Source organism: Brachyhypopomus gauderio, chromosome 1, assembly GCF_052324685.1.
Source record: "Brachyhypopomus gauderio isolate BG-103 chromosome 1, BGAUD_0.2, whole genome shotgun sequence".
Taxonomy (NCBI): domain Eukaryota; kingdom Metazoa; phylum Chordata; class Actinopteri; order Gymnotiformes; family Hypopomidae; genus Brachyhypopomus; species Brachyhypopomus gauderio.
The window spans coordinates 8,684,886-8,705,996 of NC_135211.1; the positions used below are offsets into that span (position 1 = coordinate 8,684,886).

A 21,111-nucleotide genomic window follows, 5' to 3' on the forward strand; every position below is an offset into this window, starting at 1 on the left:
TGTCTCTCGTTTTTCTCCTGTACATTTTTAGGATGCGTTTTCCTACCTTTCCTTTTGGTGAAAACCATCTATTTTCTTACTCTTTGAGCGTATTGCTGTAATTCAGTCAGCGAAAAGTTCAGCATTTGCTTGTGCTTTCCTTTCTGCTCTCACACTGATTGAATTACCATAAGTGTGTTCCAGAGCCAAAATGTGCCAGGTTGTTTTGATTAAGACAGACTCTGTAAAAATCCAGAAATTTCCAAATGATCAGACAGAGAAGGAGCAAAGGAGGAGTACAAAAGGTTTTAAAAGGAGTTCAATGCACATATGGAAGTGATTTTCCAGTTTCAGAAGATCTGTGGACTTAAGAATTTGTGATTGTATGACACTGTCTTGGTGGGTTTTCTGATAGGTGGAAATCCTGTTGGAAGGAAGATGTGATTGGTGGATAAAGACAATACAGGCAATGTGCAATTACATTCTTCACTTACAATCACTATTACAGTAAATTGGTTAATGATTGCAAGTGAAAACTATAATTAACTATTGTAAATTGATGTAAGCTGATAGTTAATAAGTACCATATCCTAAAACAGCATTACTGTGCCTAAACCTAGAGCCCGAGAATATATAAGAAAACAAAGTATCATAAATGCAATGCTTCACTTTTACACTCTGCCATTGTTCATCGATATATGCCATTGTGTTGTATATGCAGGAATGCCAGTTGAAGTCAGACCCTACCAGACTGTTCAGTGACTACAATTTTGAGTTAACAATACACATCTTTATTATCGAATGCACAACTCTGTAGTTGCTTTTATGCCAGTTTAACAGAACAAAAGCAGCCAGTCAGAAGTGCTTTTGGTCACCAGTAAACCCTGTGAAAATAGTCCTACAGCGACCACTGGTGGTCCAATGGAGAGTCAAGGCTATGAGTCAGGTCAAAGTCTAACAAGAGCACAAACTGCTTAACATTTGTCTGGTTCATGCAGCTATGTAACAACAAATCAACAAGCATATTTAGTAAAAAGTAAGCACAGTGCTTAAGTGCAATGTGATTACATACTGCAGTGTGATTAGTGCTCCTCCACCACCTGTTTGCATTCTTGCAACTCAACACTCATATACAGACATTCCACATTATTTTCACTTTCATTTCCACAACTACTTTCATTTCCACTCAACCTTTCCTGAATATGCCACAATATTTTATATATGGTTGTCTTTTTATCACACAACACAATCTTTTTTTTTTTTGTTTATTTCTTTGCATTTCCTCTCTGCAAGTCATAATTGACCAAAACAGGTTTGTTTGGACTGCAGTTACATTTGCTCACATGTCCATATCATGTCTGCAATATGGTGATTAGTGTATAGTGGTATAAGTAGTCAAGCAACAATGTTAGTAATATTGAGATTAAATACATTTACATTTTATATAAGGGAAATGTCCAGCAAGCTTTGTACGTATATTTATATTCTGAAAAATATTTACACAACTCTTAAATAAAACACATATTAGTGGATTAGTGGATAATATAAAGATAATTTTATTAGGTGATCTATAAAAATCCCAGAAAGTACAGCATTGAATTGCATTGCATGAATTCTGCAAATCAAAATGATTCACACACGCACGCACACACACAGTATGTGAGTGTGTCTGAAACGTCCTGTTTCTCTTTTGCATCTTTTACTACAGTGTACCCTGGAATCTTCTTCCATAATTGAGCCTTTGCAGAGTAAAACCATATATCAGCCATATATAACCATACATCAGCCATGTCCCCTTTTTTAATTAGTTTTTTTTTTTTTCATTTTGCACAAGCTTTAAAATTAAAATTACATTAAATGCTAAATATGCTTTTATTTAGGCCTACCTTTGTTGATCTTGGCACTTAAAAATAAAACTTGCAATTACGCTTTATATAAATGTTTTTTTTTTTGTAGAACATGGAAGAACAATATATGGATATTCATGGTTTTTCATAGCAAGGGCTCAATTGATGAATGTGATTCCCATTTATTAGCCATCGTAGTTGGTGCAGAGGGTAAATTTGAGCATCCTTTATTAATGCACTTTACTATCGTTGTGTTGTCTGAAAAAAAATGAGAATAGACTTGTCTATCCACCAACATGCCTGGAACTACACCACAAAACCTATAGAGTAAGTGGGAGGCTGTGGAAATGTACAAAAATATGTATGCCACAAACAACATTAACATTTATAGGGGAAGGACCACCAGCCAAGTTGCAAATATGCGAAAATACCCCTTCAATTATAATTTTGTGAGAGGACTGCATAGAATTTACATCAATGACTGGGGATGTGGAAAAACACTACAAACAAAAAGGGCAGAAGGAGTTTGCATAGCTGATGGGAAAACACAGAGCAGACCACTTCTAGGTACACAGGAAAACAAACCTACGTTTTGACCACCACCAAGACTAGACAGTAGGCCTCTCAGCTCAGATGGTGGCTAAACCAAACATCAGTGAAAACTTCAAAATGGAGCCCATATAGGCAGGGGAGATACTAAGGCCAGTGAACAGGTAGAAGAGTCCCGTGAAGGTGGGGAGGCAGCTGGAAAAGAGCACTGACCCAGAATCAGTGGCATATGCTGGGTGTAAACCTAAAAAACCAGATGAAACTTATAAATACGTGATTCCTAAATTCTCAAAAAATTTAGGTTTTAACACGTCTTTAAGTTAGTGATGTGCAAGAGTGTGGGCAGGTTTACAAGAAAAAGACCGTGTTAAGTGTGAAGGAATGTGTATGAATGAGTTTGAATGTGTATGAACGTGGCAAACGCTTGAGGCATGAGGCATTGTGCAGGTGTGTTTTGGCAGTCATTTCCGTGAACGTACAAAACACAGAGCACTGTAATTACCAACATACCAACGCAGCATGTCCTGGCATAATATTACACTCCATAACATTACTGATTCCTTGTTCTTTCTCTCACTCACATCCGTTTACTAACGTAAATTAAATGATGTACATTTTCTTGCAGTTATCTATCTTACAGCTATTTTATTCATACAATCAACCTCAGTTGCTCTTTCTCAGTTCTAACTCAGGTATACTGTTGTGTAGAACAGCCAAGATGGTTTTGACCCTTTTGATATTTTGCCTTTTATCATATTAGTGCATATTTTAGTGTAGTATTGTTATGAAACTATTACTACAAAGCACAAAAAAGGTTCTGAGTATTTTCACCTGACAAGCCATTGTAATCACTGAGACTGTTGACATCAGTAGGCATTGCCTCATCTCCTCTTATTTCCTACTACAGCACATGTACTTTAATTTGGCAACAATAAGCTTTCATGGTAGTTCTTCATGTAATTTAACCTATAATACACCTAATAAATAAATAAATAAATACATTTTCCAGTTTACCAGTTGCAACAAATCAACAGAAAATGTGTTATATCCTCATAATAAATTCTTATTACTTAGTATTTTAGCTTTCTATTATTATTATTTAATTCTGTGTTATATAAAAAGCTTGCACTTTTTCTGGTGAATATGACTGCTTTGGACATTCAAGTACGTTACAAATTCATGAGCTTATAAGGGATAATGAGTTTTGTCATAACCCATGTCTTACTGCTCAAACTGATATCAGGAATACAATTTACTTACTAAGAGTGCCACCATGAGGCCAAAGTTACACTTTACAGTTCTCACACGGCACACTTAGAGAAAAACAAACTTAGAAGGGTCCTGTAAAGCCAAAGGCACTACAACTTTGGCCCTTTTATCCACCAGTCAAATGTTTGGACACACGTGACTTTATAAATTAAATTTTTAGTTTATATACAAATTTGTTTCCAAAGCAAGTATAAATACTGGAAATGAATGTATATATAACATGAAACACTTTGCTTGCCCTGATTGTGACGGGCGGGGGTGAGCAACAAAAAGGAAGCGATCACGCCAAGTCTCAGGGAAAAAGGATGGTTTAATAGAAAGTGTGCAAACCTAAAACCCGTGCACTATCTCCAAATTAAGGATATAATAACCAGCGGTCAACTGGTACAAAGACAAGACATATATAGGCAAACAAACGACCCTCAGGTGAGACGGATCACGGGCTCCGCCCACCTGAGGGACGCACATGACGTCACCAAACAACAATAACAGCCGCTGTGGACAGAGGCGGCCGGTAGGGGGCCGCCTCACCGTGACAGACCCCCCCACCAAGCCGCACTCCCCTCCACTGGGTGTGTGGCACACAGCGGCTGCACACAAAACACGAAGGGGCAGGAAGGCAGGGACAGGCAGGAACACACCTCCTGCAGTCCGGGAGCTGGAACATAAAACACACAACATTAAACAGCTCACCTCCCCGGGCGGGACCCTGGACCGACAGGGCCGTTAACATCACAAAACCACAGCCGTTCCCCCCACCCCAAACACACATTTAAGGGGAGGAGCATGCGTGGAATTACAAGCAACAATATTTCACAAGCACGCCAGGACAACGAACACGCAAAGACTAGACAAACAAAATAGTGCTCAGACAGTAAACGAACGGGTTCAAAACGTGCGTGCTCTACATAAACACAATAGTGACGCGCCGCTCAGAGTCGCAGTCGCTCCCCACATTAAACACAAGACACACGGGGAGCGAGGCGACCGTGACAAGCGGCGACCGCGTCACACACATGAAACACTAAACACATAACGACGCGCACGCACACTGATCCTCCGGTCCGTTACCCGTACACACTTATCACACACACACGAGAGTTTTCCCAGGCAGACACCCTGGTCCTCACCGGCCACACACAAACAAACGCACGGCGGAACTCTCTCAACACACAACGGACACGAAGGGCTTTCCCAGGGCAGACTGCCCTGGTCCTCGCCGTGCTACACACACACACACACACACACACACACACACACACACACACACACAAAACACAAAAGCACGGCGGAGCTCTTCAAACAAAACACCACGTAGACAAACACTTACCACGAGACATGACCACGAACGAAGGAGAAAGAAAAAGAGACTCGGCGGCTTCCAAAGGGTGGCTGGTCATTCTGTGACGGGTGGGGGTGAACAACAAAAAGGAAGCGATCACGCCAAGTCTCAGGGAAAAAGGATGGTTTAATAGAAAGTGTGCAAACCTAAAACCTGTGCACTATCTCCAAATTAAGGATATAATGACCAGCGGTCAACTGGTACAAAGACAAGACATATATAGGCAAACAAACGACCCTCAGGTGAGACGGATCATGGGCTCCACCCACCTGAGGGACGCACATGACGTCACCAAACAACAACAACAGCCGCTGTGGACAGAGGCGGCCGGTAGGGGGCCGCCTCACCGTGACACTGATGAAGTACCTCCATTTATATGTGTGTTCGTTTATATATAAATTTGCAACCTTCAGAAAATGTAGTTGTAAAATTACTATAGTCAATGCTGTCCTCTCATCATGATTATCATGTTTTTTGCAACAACAAAAAAAAAAAGGAAGTGTACAGACCTTTGCTTTGAATGACTTCAGCACATCTGTGGCTGCAGGGCATCACTAGTCTCTCACACTACTCTGGTGTGATTTTGGTCCACTCTTCCTCCAGTCTCTTCCTGTTGTGGGTTTCTTGGCCATTTGTCACCGAGGGTTTCCAGAGGTTTTCTTTTGGATTTAGATGCTGTGTGACAGGGCCAATAAATTTCCTGGTTCAATTAGAACTGGTATTTAAACAGGCCTCCTCAACATGCTGTAATCACACTTGCTTTTTGGGATTTTTGCCCACTCCTCCTCGCAGAGCTTTGCCAGTTGACAGAGGTTGAAGGGACGTCTTGAATGTACCACCTGCTTCAGATCTTGCCATAGCAAGGGACTGAGATCCAGACTTTGTGCCAATCTAGAATGCAAATCTTATTTCTTTTAAGCCATTCCTTAAAAATTTCCATCCCAGCTCCAAGTCCCTGACTGATGGCAAGAGATTTTGGTCAAGAATTTGTTGATAGCCTGTGAAATGAGGGTTGATGGTTCCCTGCACAATACAAAGTCATCCTGGTCCGCAGGCAGAAAAGCAGGGCCAGACCTTCACATTTTCACCATGATACTTCACTGTTGAGAGGAGGTTTTTATCTTTATGTGCAGTGTTAACTTTTCTCCAAACAAAGCACCTGTGATTGTGGCCAAATAATTACATTTTGACTCATCTATTCAGAGAATGGACTTCCAGAATGCCTCTGGTGTGTCCAAGTGCACTCTGCCAAAGTTTAAATGTCAACTTTGTTCTTTCTTGAGAGCACAGGATTCCTTCTAGCAACTCTCCCATGAATGCCATGTCTATCAATTTTTCAGCTGATTGTAGACACGTGTACATTTATCCCAGATGCTGCCAGAGAGGTCTGCAATTCTCTGGAGGTGATGCGAGTGTGATGTGTGGGTTGGCCTTTATTTGAATTATAATTTTTCTGGTGCTTCTTGGTGTAACTTTTGATGGCCTTCCACTTTGGGGCAGAATTGCGGTGAAACTGAGTGCCATCCATTTGTAAATGATTTGTCTTACAGTGGATGGATGGAGCTGGAAACCTTTGGAGATGGTCTTGTAGCTTTCCCCATACTGATGGATTATCACTACCTGATATCCTCAGATGTCTCCTTTCCTCTCAGCATTGTTCTGTGTGGTTTACGTGTGGTTTGGTTGGTTTCCTCTTCCTTTTAATCAGTGTGGCTCATATCTTCTCCTAAGGACATCTCATATAATCGGTCTGCTTAATTGATTACATGAGCACACCGTGTTTCACCTGAGTCTTTTACTTAATTGGCTTTACCAATGTTGTGATTCATTTACTTTTACACATGTTCTGATTCTATGTTTCATGTAGTCTGCTGGCAAATCACACATTTCCATCAAAACAAGTATTTGAAATTGAATATAAACCTGATATTCCATATGAATTTCATTTTGAGGCTTCCACCATATGGTGGCAGTGTAGCTTTAGACTCCAGTGAAAACAGCTCCAGTGAAAAAAAACAGTGAGCTGACATAAGGGCCTATATTGTGTATTGCTTACTGTTCTGTTCATGTATTGCGAGGGTGACTAATCCAGTAAAGAAAAATTCCAAGTCCAGCTCAACGTGTGTCCATCGTGTTATTGACTATAGACAGGGTTGCCAACTTTTCAAGATCACTTGGAGGAGGAGGAGGGGGGGGGCATTTTATTGCCATGTTACTTTAACACAGGTGTGAAGGTGAGTGAAAAGCTGGGGTGAAAAGTCAGAAGTATTCAGGGTGAATAGTCACATTATGTAATTATGGAGAAGAGGTACACCAATCAAGTTTTTCTTGATCCATCAATAACAGCATGCACACTCCAGGCCATGTTACACTTTCATCATAAACATGTAGTAGATCATCAAAACATATGCACTGTGCATCAGTGCAAATGGAAGTCTGTATTACCAGAGATGAAATATGACTCTCTAAAAAGTCTTTTAGCTTGAGGAACTATTCCAGTCATACCAAAATCCCATCCATCACATATTTGTTCTGTTAGCTTAAGCCTTTAATTCCTGATTTTGTGCAAACATATTTGACAATAAACTGGTTTTTCCAACTGCGATTTTTGCATATTGAACAGAAGGACTGAATAACAAAAGCACATGGACTGAACCAGGAAGTAAACATAGGCACATGGAAAAACCAAAACAAAAAACATGAGGAGGCATTGTGGTGAGAACCATGAATGCTAGGAATCATGACAACACTGGTGTTGGTAAAGACAAACAAGAAGCTGATGCTCATTAACAGTCATATCAGCCTTGAAAGTATCTGGGTTGAAAGACACTGAAAGCATATTGATCTGCCAAAAGTGTTCACTCACAACAACATACATGTCCACCCCACAAACCTACCCAAACCACCTGATATCCAGGAGTGGCTTTATCCTAATGAACTACTCTCACCAAAAGAGCAGATATGGGCCTACATTTTGGAGCATGTTATCAACAGTCAAATGAGAGGCTCTTATACAGTGAAGCAAATGACTTGTTTGTAAATGTGATATGAAGTTTCAAATTTTTGCCTGTGAGAAAGGAACTGAATAACAGAATTAAAACTGCCTCACCAGAGTGCAGCATAACTGTGTGAAGCTACCAGAGGTGGGACCAAGTAAGTGTTTTGCAAGTCTCAAGTAAGTCCAAGTCTTTATCCTCAAGTCCCGAGTCAAGTCTCAAGCAAAGACAGTCAACTCAAGTCAAGTCTCGAGTCAAGACAGGCAACCGTCAAGTCAAGTCCCAAGTCTGAAACTTGGAATTTCAAGTCCTTTCGAGTCTTTTTTTTTTTTACAGGCACCAACGCTTTACGAATGCTACGCTGATGCGTTTCTTTACTCGTTTTGTTGGTGTCCGCCAGCCAAAAGATGACAGATCATTTACATTTTATCTTCTCTTAATTACATAAATGTACTTAAACAAGAATGTTTCGTTACATCATTTTACACGAAAATAGCAAGCTTCATCGTAAGCAAGATGCTGTCATTATGAATGGTTATTCTAAACATTTGGATAAAATGTTTAAATATAGACTAATAAAAGGTTAGGGTTATTTTTTCATTGTTTTCTGTTATTGTGGGGTCACGGTGTAGACTACTATTGTTACCTGGAGATTCAGTGGGGTCACATATTCTGATGGCTGCCGTCAGAATTGGTTACCCCAGTTAAAAAGGCTCACCTGTACATCCCATTCATGATTTCTTTGTTGGCTGCAATGGTGAGGGGATGGTAAATCTTGTTTAAGTACATTTATGTAATTAGGAGACGATAAATGTAAATATAAACATCTGTCATATTTTGGCTCGTGGACACCAACAAAACGAGTAAAGAAAGTGCATCAGCGTAGTTTACATAGCATTCGTAAAGCGTTTGTGCCTCTGAACAGAAACTGTGAAATAGCGCCCCCTGTGGTCACAAAACTCGACGGTCACAGAATCTGGTGTAACGCCGGTCTGCGTCAGAAGGACGGAAATTAAATTAATGGGGTGCACTTTATAAATATTAATATGCGTTTTAAAATTTAGATTTGGGGTAAAAAAAATCAAGTCTTTGCAAGTAAACAGGTTCAAGTCCAATTCAAGTCCCAAGTTATTGGTGTAAAAGTCCAAGTCAAGTCTAAGTCTCTGAATATTTTTTCAAGTCAAGTCAAAAGTCTTAATATTAATGACTCGAGTCTGACTCGAGTCCAAGTCATGTGACTCGAGTCCCCACCTCTGGAAGCTACTGGTCCAACAGTACAAGAAAGTAGAGATTGAAGAAGACAAGCAGTGTGTAAAACTTCATATGCCTAATAACTGCTGTCTGGTGGAACAATGCATAGATAGTTTGGTAGAAAGTTCCGGAAGAATCCTGAGATTTTTTAAGATTACAAGGACTTTATGAACACCATAATTAAGACTACGATGTCGATGTTCTGGCATAACTGCTGAACCGTGACAACAGTGTGTTTTACATAAAGCACCAGGTATATCACCCAAGAAAGGGAAAGTGGTCTGAATAGTGAGTTATTAAGGGCCAACTTGTTCAACACATTAGCTGGTATCCTTTCAAAATTAGTGCATGGAGTCAATCACCATGAAGGCAGTTCACAATATACTAATTTATACCTAAGACAATGTGTATCCTACCTTAATGTTCCTCTTGGCTTTAGACTATTTGCTTGAACGTGCAGCTTCTAATAAGATCTTCTGCTTAAGAGCAAAGTTGTAGAATTCCTTACAACTGTATTCGAAGATGGTCTTGACTTGAATTTCACTCTTGATAAGCTCCACACAGCAACGGTTCCTCTGGTCAGTCCAGGCTGCAGTCATGAGGGAAAACACTCTCTACAGAAGCATTAGTGATGGGGATGCTGACGAGAAAGGATGCAACAGCAGTCAGATTTGGTGTCTTTGTGCTTTTTAACAAGATTGCCCACTTCTCCACAACAGGAGCTTCTCTCTCCACAATTTCCTGCTGGCATGGCAGAGTCACGCAGTACTCCTCATAGAGTTCATCCATGTTCAGTTCCCCCCCTATCTGTAGGACCTTCACTGAGCCATGAGAATGTGAAGCTGCTCTTCAGTGCCAAGCATATAACATTTGGGTAGCTGTTGTCTGTGAAGTCATACCATTTTTCCAGGTAGTTGAGTTGGAAAAATCATGTTTGATTGTTGCTGCTTTTTGGTCTGGAAACCGTTGGAGAATAGCACTGGTCTCCATTCCAAAGAAGCAATCAATTTGTCGCTGTTGGAGCTTTGTCTTGAGAGTGAGCATTATGTCATTCAGCTAACAGACAGTCACATCCTGTCTCTCCAACAGCAGAACCACACCATGGAAGATCTTCAGTATGTTATTGAGGAAAGCCAGGTAGGCCTGTAGCTCAAGGGGTTGCCCCTCGCCATCCTGATCCATTTTAACAACTGCCACAGTGCTTTTGGGCACTGATCCTCTCCAAGTGACAAGAAATAGCTCTTGATAGCTGCCCAGCTGTCCTGTAGCCTCTGGACAGCAGGCCACAGATTCAACCATTTTGTGGGTACATGTCTCCGTACAACATGATAATCTTCCTCCACAAAGGCAAACATTGATTTCAATTTTTCTGTGCGCTGTGCCGACACTGAAAAGTGACTGAATATTTTGTTCACTACAGAGTCAATGTCAATGTTCAGCATGTCTCCAGCATGCTTTGCAGTTGTGTACTATGTGGGCCATACAGTTTGCCTTGATGATGCCACTGTTGTCTGCCTTTAGTTTTTGTAAAACATAATTGTTTTTCCCATAGTTTACATTAACATTATCAGCAGTGTAAGCTGAAATCATGCCGTTACAGGCCATTTTCTTCTAGCTTGCTTGCAATCTGGCAGTGTATGGTAACAGCTGACTCATGGTTATCTTCATAAAAGTCACTAAATGATCTTGCTTTTCAAACCCAGCTCTGGTGTCCAATATCTCAAAGACAGTGGGAAGGGTTTTGTGATGCCATTAGATGCATCTGAAGCCACTGAAAAAATGGCGTGTTGACGTTCTTGAACCACAAGCGTTTTTAATTCTCTTAAACAGCTCTCCACAGAGGCAGGTGCAAGCACATCTGTAAATATGGATGCTGCATTTGTACGACCACATGACATTTTCTTTGCAATTTCAGTGTCTGGAAACATGGTCGATGTTAACTTATTACCAGTCTTCTGACCTGTATGGGAGTGTTTCACAGTGTGGTAAACGCTAGTTCAGCTGCTGTTACTTTATCTATTTTTTAATCTTGTTTGGGTTTTAGAAGGATCACATGCATATACTGGGAAACCACCTTTTGAGCAACACGTTTTTGTGAGTCTCGCATTGTCTGTGTTGTTTCACGTGGAATACACCTCCGTGTGAAACGGAAAAAATGACTCAAGCAAACGTCACACAAAACTTTACCAGACTCGACTTGTACTGGTTTCACCCAGGGATAGATAGATTCCCAGTCTTTGTTGTAGCTGCATTTTCGTTTCTTAGCTGTACGGGTCGTGTTTACCTCCCTTTCCTCCATATCTCGTGCTGCCTGCCGGTGCTGTTCTGACCTGATTTGCATTGGTTTGTGTAGGTGGGCGCGCCCTTAACGTGCGTCCGCGTTCCCGTTTGGTTGACGTGATCAAACAGCCCGCCCCGCCCCCTGATGACAGACAACACAGCCATCTAATGCCAGATTATAAAAGGCGCGTTTCAAAACTGGAGTCTAACTTTCAATAACAATGCGGGACAACGTCTCAATTTGCGGGACGTGTGAAAAGTAATGAAATTGCGTGACTGACACAAAGCGCGACATCTGGTCACCCTAAGGAGAGCAGAGAAAGAAAGATGGTCAACAGCAGATTACAATAAACATTAAGGGTCTTTAGTATGAAGCTTAACATCAGGTAGAGAAATATGAGAATAATATGCTTTTGATCACATATACCAATGCTACCTGTTACATTACCAATAATCCCACGAGCAAATTATAATAAATTCAAAATAAATCTGTGCTAATATGTAGCAAAATCAATGTTATCAGATTAAAACAGCTCAGGAGTGACAGAAATTCAGCAAAGACATATAAATCAAGTCAAGATGAATATTAAAATCACCAAGCTCAACCAGTGAAGAAGATAATGAACTTACAGAAGTTAATTCAATCATATTCTCAGAAAATTGGTGATGGAAAACTTAGGTGGATGTATCACTCGGAACATACATTTATTTCATAATTAGTAGTAGCCTACATTGTTAAAATAATTCACTGAGTTGGTTGTTATACATATGTTAACAAACATGCTCATAGCATGTATAATTACAAGCTTGTAGCGCGTCCTTTGGCACACAGGAAAACAGAGTCCAGTAGCATAGCCGAGGACTTCTGCATGGCACTGGACTTCTGGATCTGTGGGCATTTTATAGAGAGAAGGGGAAAGAAGGTTATGACAGGTAATGTGCAGCAGTGTTAATAGGAAGGGGACTGTGAATAAGGGAGTGGTCTGGTGTGTGTCTATCTGTCTATCTGAGTGTGGCCATGGGCGTCTCCCCTGTGTACTGGGACAGGCCCACCGTGAAAATATTCTTCAATAATTAGACTTGGCTTTCATAAGAATTTTATTGCAGTTTAAGTTTAAATAATTTTTAAATGTGCCATATTTTGTCAATTGTGATTTTCACCCCAATCGAAATTTGTCCTCCACATTTTCCCATCTGTGCAGTTAGAACACACACACACACACACACACACACACACACACACACACACACACACACACACACACACACACTAGTGATTACAAGGGGGCTGTGGATCACACGTGCCCAGAAGGGCGGGCAGCTCTATCCCGGGGCCCGGGGAGCAGTTGGGGTTAAGTGCCTTGCTCAAGGGCACCTCAGTCATGGCCTCAGGCCTGGGAATCGAACCCACGACCCTCCGGTCACAAGACCATGACTGCCCCTTGTCTTAAGTGTATGCATTTGATTACACATTTGTTATGTTTATTACTTTTACCCATTTCTGTTTAAGCTAGTGTCATTAGCTCTGCAGTCAACATTTACTTTCAGGGTCAGCTAAGCAGCTCTTGTCTTGATGCAGCTGACAGGAAAATTTCTGACTTTGTGCAAGTGTACAAATGTGCAGTTAACTGCCTTTGGTGAAGAGCCTTTGGCCCCACCAAATGTGAAGAGTACATAAAGAGCAGATAATCACCAAGTACAGTGAGTGTATGATAGAAAAGCAATGGTGAGTGTGATGTAGGATATAATACTATTTCCAGAGTATATGTTAATGTTTTTGTTACAGTTGGGAAGCACATTAAATTAAGTTCTTTGATAATTTGTTTCTTTTGTGTTTTTGTCTTTCTATGGCATTATGCCCCTGACACCACACTTGTAGAAAAAATAAATACTAATCACTGCATTCCTTACTACTTAAAATCTCACAGTAGGACAAAGGTAAACATGTAAGTGAGGTGGTGTAGCACTAGGAAATGAGTAGCTCTGTCCCAGGTAATGTGAGGCAGTCCCAGTCTGCTTATGGCACAATGTCCATGTGGAGATGCCTTGGGGGGGTAGATGTGGCTTCACAATAATGCATATATTGAAGAGGCCAGGGTTTCCCCCGAAAAGATCAGACTTGACTCCATCGATAGACTTCATCCATGATTTGCTTTATTCGTGCACCACACACGTGAACATAACCCATTGGACCGGATAAAATATTAGTAAAACTGTGCAGTAAAAAGCTTAGTGGCATGTCTGGCCACATTCGCTACCCCTGGGAAATTCTCCTCCTCTACCGCTTCCTATGCCCGCCATTTGCATGAGTAGCCCCGCCCCTAACCCAGTTAGATCCTACCACCTGTATTGGAGTGGGACTAGATATGCCGCCGTCGAAACACGCACTACATTCACAAACATAACTGTACGCTATTGTTTTGCTATACATCGTATTCAACATAATTACAACTATTCCTGTCCTCCTCCTACAGGTTCAGTAAGGCCAGGGCCGGCGGCAGGACATATACAGTGGAGGGGCGTCAGAAAATTTCGGGGTGGCGAATGTAAGTTGTTGACCGGGGGGGTGACGGCGTGTGACGATTGCCCCCCCGTGGTGCCGACCCTGAGTAAGGCCCACCTCCCCCCCTTCTGCCGACAACCGTGGGCTATACCGGCTAGCACCAGGGAAGCCCCGGAAGACGGCCCTTCTCCCCTGAGGACAAAGGAACATCTAGTAAGTTACTCCTCTCACACATATGCATATACATTCATACACACAGTCCAGATGATGGGTCAGGTCTCTGACCCCATCACAGTCCACCTTTTGTTGTGCAGAGCTCTCAATAGTGGTGGCCATGCTCTGCAGCTAGAGACGTTACACTTACACTCCTAACTCCTTACATTCCGTAGACCAGGGATAATACGTCATTGTAAGTCCAGGAGAGATTGCATGCAGGATGATGAATGAGTAGTTATCTGGGCCCACATGAATCTGGAGAGGTTGAATGCTCTCCTGAATGTTGGCAGGACTGCAGCAGAATGTGGTGGGTCTTGTCCATTAGTCCTGAAATGTGAGCAGAATAAGGCCACCAGTGCAGAGTGACAGGCACACTGACAATATGAGTGTAAGATGAGGAGACTGAATCATTGATGAGGAGGGTGATGGAGGCATGGAGTAGTGGAGTGGATGGGGCTCTACATCCACATGTTTGGTGCAGCCAGCCCCCATATTACAGACACAACCACTGTGCAACCTTCTTTGATGCTTTGATTCTCCTTTGGAGAAAGGAGGGCTCTGCCCATCTCTATGGGCTCAGGGAAACCAGTGGGTGGCCAAGGAAATCCCAATGTCCTCCCAAGGTTTCTTTCTATTCCCCACCATATAGGGAGTTTTTCCTTTCCTTGCTCATTAGGGATTTGGACCCATAGTATTGTTAACCTTGTAAATCCTGTAAAGCGCTTTGTGACAACATATGTTGTGAAAAGCGCTATATAAATATATTTGATTTGATTTGATTTGAAATTAACCCACTAAGACTCACCATAACAGGCAAGTGAGGTCATTTAGCCATTGGAGTAAAGTTGTGATGAGAGCTTAGATCACTATGACTAAATGAGAGTCTCTTTTTTGATCATGCACATCATCATTTTCCAGTCTTAATCTTTTAGACAGCATGAGTTACAGTTTACTTCAGGTGACTGATCTTCTCTTTTGATGTAACTTCTAAATTCCAGGATTTAAAGATGTTCTCAAGGAATTAAGCTCCATTAGAAACACCTTTTTACTGAAACAACTAATTTATTAAAACAACTAATTTATTTACAACTAATTTATAAAAACTTAATTAGAAGAACAATTACTTTTGAAAGATGAGTTCAAGCCAGATGATGGTAAATTCCTTGAGCATCTGTGTTTACTCCTTTATGTTGCAGTAGACTGAACATGAAATTCTTGTGAAACATAATTTCCGTCCCTGTCGTCTTTAGAGGACTTAACTGACAGCTGCACAAGGAGGAAAGATGCTGGTTGAGTCAAAAACAGCTGTGTCCAAATGTCTCCACGATGCAGGCAGATTTACAAGACAATTGTCTGTAGTATCACTGCATATAGAAGAGAAAATTTGTTCAGAATAGTGTAATTACAGCACAATCCTTGATTCATGCAGTTGTTATTCCATAAATACTTCCCACATTCCTTTGATGATTGTCATTTAGGGCATGACTAATATGACTAACATGACTAATATTTTTGAGCTATGCAATAAATTTGGACATTGGAGTTGGAGTTGTGTAGATTTGCCTATTAAGAATGGTTCTTTTCCTCAAAACGACTTTGTTCTTTGCACAGTTTATTTGATAATACTGTTTTAATACCCTTTCATGAATTTGTGGTAAAATATGTCTAGTTATAACCTGTTCCATTTTTTCCAAATACTTCATATAGAACAAAACCATATTATGTACTGAATGCAATACTCCATATATTGAACGTGTTCCTATAGCTCAAGGGGTCATATCCATCAACTTTTTCTTCAGCAACTTGATGTCTCATATTTTGGTATGAAAGCATTGACTACCAGTCTACAATAGAAATAACAGAATAGATCCAAGAAGAGATCTGTAATGGTGCAAAAGCATAGAAATAAATATGTATAATAATAATAATATTACACAGAATAAATATGTCCTCTCTTTGACCAAATTCAAAGCTTGTCTCTTTTCAGGACCCTGTGAATTTTGTAAAGTCAAGTCTTTATGAAAGTATAAATTGTTCATGTGCACGCTGGGTGATATTCTTGTTCACCCATGTGGTAACTGTTGCTGTTTAGAAACAAAGAACACTTAAGTTTGGTAAGTTGAGTTGTTTGTGGGTTTTATCTGTTCTTCTTTCTATTCTTGGCATCACAGTGGCATTCAAATAACTTATGTAATAATTATTTTAAAAAGCTGTAATGTCACTTGTCACTGTAATGTGTTAATTCTTGTTTAAACCAATAAAATATTCTTTATAAAAGAACTGCCCGTTTGTTGCTAAATTATGTTTATTTCCTTTGTTTTCATGCTATTGTTTTGTTAGAGAGTCTGGATTTCTCAGTTATTTACATTTCTTTTTTGTTCTTCCAAATATCTTATACCTTTCTTATAGAAATTTCTCATATCTATTTCTTATACCTTCACTGCTGGCTACATACTCATGCCACTATGTATAGTACAGCGTGATCTCATCTTCTGAGTCACTGTGCAGTATTAGAGTGGTGACTGTTGATACGGTTAGTTTCATAAGTCGTGTTTTGTGTGAACCTCTTGTGTTTTTATCAGATTTTTGTACTCAGTTCCTAACACTTTCTTGTTTTTTTTTTCCTGATTCTCTTTTTCTTCACTCGTACTCCTCAATAAACACAGGTAACGCCTCTGCTTCTTGGTATCCTTGCCATTCTTTTTCATTTTTTCTATTCAGTGGTGTCCAAGTATCCTGACAACCTTGTCTGGTATTTTGGCAGCAGTCCATTGTGTGTTGGTGTCAGCTAAAAGAAAAAGAGAAACATGGAGGGAGGGAGGAAGGGAGGGCGGGTAGGAGGGAGGGCAAGGAAGAGAGAAAGAGAAGGGGGAGGAGTAAGTAAGCTATTCAAAGCACTTGTCCTCTGTGTGTCTCCGCCTCAGAACGAGGGTGAAAACCCATGGGGGTATATGCTGCATGCTCTGCCCCTCAGAATCCCATACACACATGCACTAGCAAACCAGTACAGGACATTACCACAGCCACTGTTGCATTCTCACAGGCTGATAAGAAGTAGAGTGCAGGACTGAGAAATCTGGACACTCGTTTTGGTTTTATATGCTGTTCTAGTAAAGTGTTACCAGGACCACACAGGGAATCCATATCAGGATGTGGGACCCTTCGTTTAGTGGACATCTGTACCATACCACAGATCTCCAGCACACACACAGAAGTCATGCTTCTTTGATTATGGGCCGTGCTGCTGGACTGCTATTGGTGATACTGGCTTTCCCTGGCCTGGTCTCAGGATTTAATCTGGATACTACAGATACTCTGAACAAGGAGGGTGAGAAGGACAGTTTCTTTGGATTCTCTCTGGCTCTTCATCAGCAGCTCTCACCAGAGCTGAAGAGTTGGTAAGTAAATACACACTAAAAATATATTTCTAATATTTGCTTCTATGTCCATATATGCTTATACAGCTAAGAAATGCTATATGTGCAAAATGATGGAATGGTTAATCTTGCTTGTCTGCTCAGCATTTTCCCTTGTGTCAGCTTATTGGTACTGAATCACTTAAAGTGATTGAGCAAAGTGCACTGGATGAACCCAATTCATTATGGATATGTATTGTGTGTATGTGCATTCACGTGCCCTTTGGGGAGAGTGTGTGAAACGTGGGCAAAAATGTGATGCTTAATAAACAAGCAAAGTAAGGATGCGGCATTTTTATATAATGAATTCGAAATTTCATTTTGACTGATACTTATTTGAGATGCACAGTTATATGTATTGCTATTGTTATGGGTTTTTGAGTGTTGATGTCAGTTGAAATAGAGATAAAGCATATTTGGAAAATTACTATTTTATTACCCATTGGAGTTTTGTCTAATTCTGAATTGCAATTTTATATCAGCACCATAGGAAGAGAGGAACAGGGTTGGATGAGTATCAGATATTGAGGGTGCAAATGTGTATGTGCACTTACAGCAGCTACTGTCACTTTAGCCCAGCTCATTGATTAGCATTAGTGTTCCTGGAACAAATAAAACCTATGGCCTCATCCAGATCATGAATAAAAGATGATGTCAGAATTAGTCAACCCTCTATCGTTAGATATCATTAGATGTCCAGTAAATCATCTTTTCTGCTTTTGGTTTAAGCAGGTGCCAAGACGATGACATATTAGCCCTGCTTTATTTAGAAGATTAAAATGAATCATATTTGTAAGGTCAAATTCAAAGTATTAGTATCACGCAAAGACTAAACTGAACTGTATATAATTATAAGATCACAAGGTGACACCTATGCTTACTCTGGGGTTTCAATATTTGCTCTTTGTGAGGTTCAATGTAACTCTGATACTCTGTGGTTTTAATTCCTAAAGCAAACTCTGTAAATTGCAGCTTATTAAAACATACATTCACTAGTAAAAGAAATGACAAAACGTGTTCTTAGTTTACTCAGTTTATGGATAGTGACGCTTTCCTGACACGCATGTGTGCCTCCTCTCAGTTTCCTCAAAGGGGACAATGATTACAGTACAGCTGTGCAAGGGTGCTTGGACATTGAGTAATCTGTCCTTTTACTGTGCAGATCTCATTTCAGTTTCCCATTGTGGATCTAGCGCTAAAGAAAGAGAACTTCAGAAAAGTGTGCAACAGAAGTCATGATTCATACAAGTTAGTGTCAGTCTTTAGATGACATTTTTTGTACTTTCTTTGATTTTTGTTTTCTGCTTTAAGTTTAACCAGAAATATCTAGCCTGAAGCTAGGCAGAGGTCATCAGATCTGTCTGACTCATTTGTGTCTTGTGCTCTGCTTTATGAAAGCGTAACAGTATCTGATGCTTCTGGTGTTATTTTTCATTAGGTATCAGTTAGATTTTATGCAGTAAACAGACCATATGCAGTAAACAGACCAGAGGAGTGAGACTTGTACATTTTGGTCCAAAAATAAGTTTAGTTCCAACTCATTCTAAAATAAACCCCCATAGACGCCATGTAGCGGGTACAACACAAGTGTCACTTTTAGATCAGCTTTTTTTAAAGCTTCTGGAATTCTTATGGAGGGCTGCCCATGTCTCTGTCAGTCTCTCTCTCTCTCTCTCACTCACTCACTGACTTGTTCTCTCTCTCTCTCTCTCTCTCTCTCTCTCTCTCTCTCTCTCTCTCTCTCTCTCTCTCTCACACACACACACACACACATACACACACACACACACACACACACCCACCCTTTATTATCACTAAGGGACAAACATTTCATGTCTTTCATATGGCAGTGATACAAAATGCTTTGCTCAAAATGGCCAGAGGGCCTGGCATATGTGAAACAGTATTGATTTAGCCTGTATGGTGAGAGGCCATTGAGTGTGGTCTTTCAGTGTGTATGTCTATGTGTGTGGTCTATTTATACTGTTATAAGAGCTCCGCTCCCATATAGCTCTGTTGTAAAAAAGAGGTGAGATTCCAAGAGCTCAAAGGGGTATTTGGGAGAATTCGTCCCTGAAAATGAAAATATAAATATTTCCAGGGAACTTTTTCATGAATTTGTGATATGACAACCTATAGGGTTCACATTTGTAATTAATACATTCAATGAGAAATTATTAGCAATTCATAATGGCAGTGTACAATAGTGTATAATTACCATTGATGCCTTAAGTTGGATTTTTACCAGTTATATATTTCTTAGTTCAGAGGGGAGTTAAAAACTTTTTAGATTTGTGGAAATGTTTTGCCTACATCAAAGTCCACATTTTATATCATCAGCTCTTTTGAGCAATTGATGAAATACGGTGATGAAAGCTGAGATTCAATTAGACACATTCACTTGACAAGATAAAATTTTTCTTAACAACAACAACAACAAAAAGCAGTTAATAACAAAATTTATCATGATGACATTAAGACAAATTGGAAAGTCAAAAGAAGAAAAAATACAAAAAGGTGATTAATGTGCTAAATTCTATTTATGATTATGTTTAACTATTTGTGTCTATAGTCTAGTGCAACCAAGAATAAATAAGACAAAAATAATTATAACATCCTTGGCGAATTCAAAGCATTGTATCTGCTTACAATAAACAAGCAGTACTGCTCCTAATATATCCTACCTTGCTGAATGTGTCTTCATCATTTGTTTCCTGATGTGCCTTTAATCTACATTTTATTATCTTAGAACTGGCAAAATGATAATTCCTATTAATGCAAAGGTGAATACTTCAAGGGACCTCATAGGAACAGCAGCTAATCCCCGCCCCCACCCCTGCTTGAGACGCAAGAAATCAAGACTAAATGCCCTCCAATGTGAGTTAATATTCCACACAGGTTCTAGGCCGGGAAAATCACCTGATGTCACATGTTGGAAACTATGGCCCATCTAGACAGGATTTCAAATTAGGTCAAATCTATAGCCAACACCAACACGTGTGTTTGGGAATGTTCACGCAATCGCAAAAAAGGAAGGCCAGTTTGAGATTGATGGAAGTAAGTTGTCATTTTTAATATGTTTAGCCACTAACGTTAGATTAAATGTTGAATTAAAATCACATTAGGCTATAGTCCATGTAATGTGATGAGCTTGTTGGTAGCTAGGTATAGTTAGCATGAAGGATGGCTAGCCACTGGCATAGCTTCGTGTTAATTTTCATTATTTGGCGATAATGGCGAATCGTCATTGGCGATTTTCTATTTTAGATTAGATGAGAACAGGGGCTTACGCACTCAGGAATCACACAAACGTGAATCTGCATGCTTACTGTCCACTGTACAAGTCCACTCAGAAGGTGTTCTCTAAAGATTTTGTCTATGGACACTTCGGCCTAGATTTTAGTTTACTGCTGTTCAAATTCCCAGGTAATGAGAACATAGTGCTAATGAGCATTTATGGTAT

General features: G+C 40.2%; 1 protein-coding gene across 6 annotated transcripts in view; it reads left to right on the top strand.

The window, feature by feature from the left end:
* Window positions 1–17,158: 17,158 nt before the first annotated feature.
* The window catches only part of itga7 (integrin, alpha 7), a 63,308-nt gene continuing 59,355 nt past the window's right edge, over window positions 17,159–21,111 (top strand). For all 6 annotated transcript variants that reach the window (XM_076981639.1, XM_076981715.1, XM_076981795.1 and 3 more), the window contains exon 1: window positions 17,159–17,630. In XM_076981639.1, coding sequence (XP_076837754.1) covers window positions 17,383–17,630 — 248 coding nt within the window. In that variant the 5' untranslated portion in view covers window positions 17,159–17,382. The remainder of the gene's footprint in view (window positions 17,631–21,111) is intronic.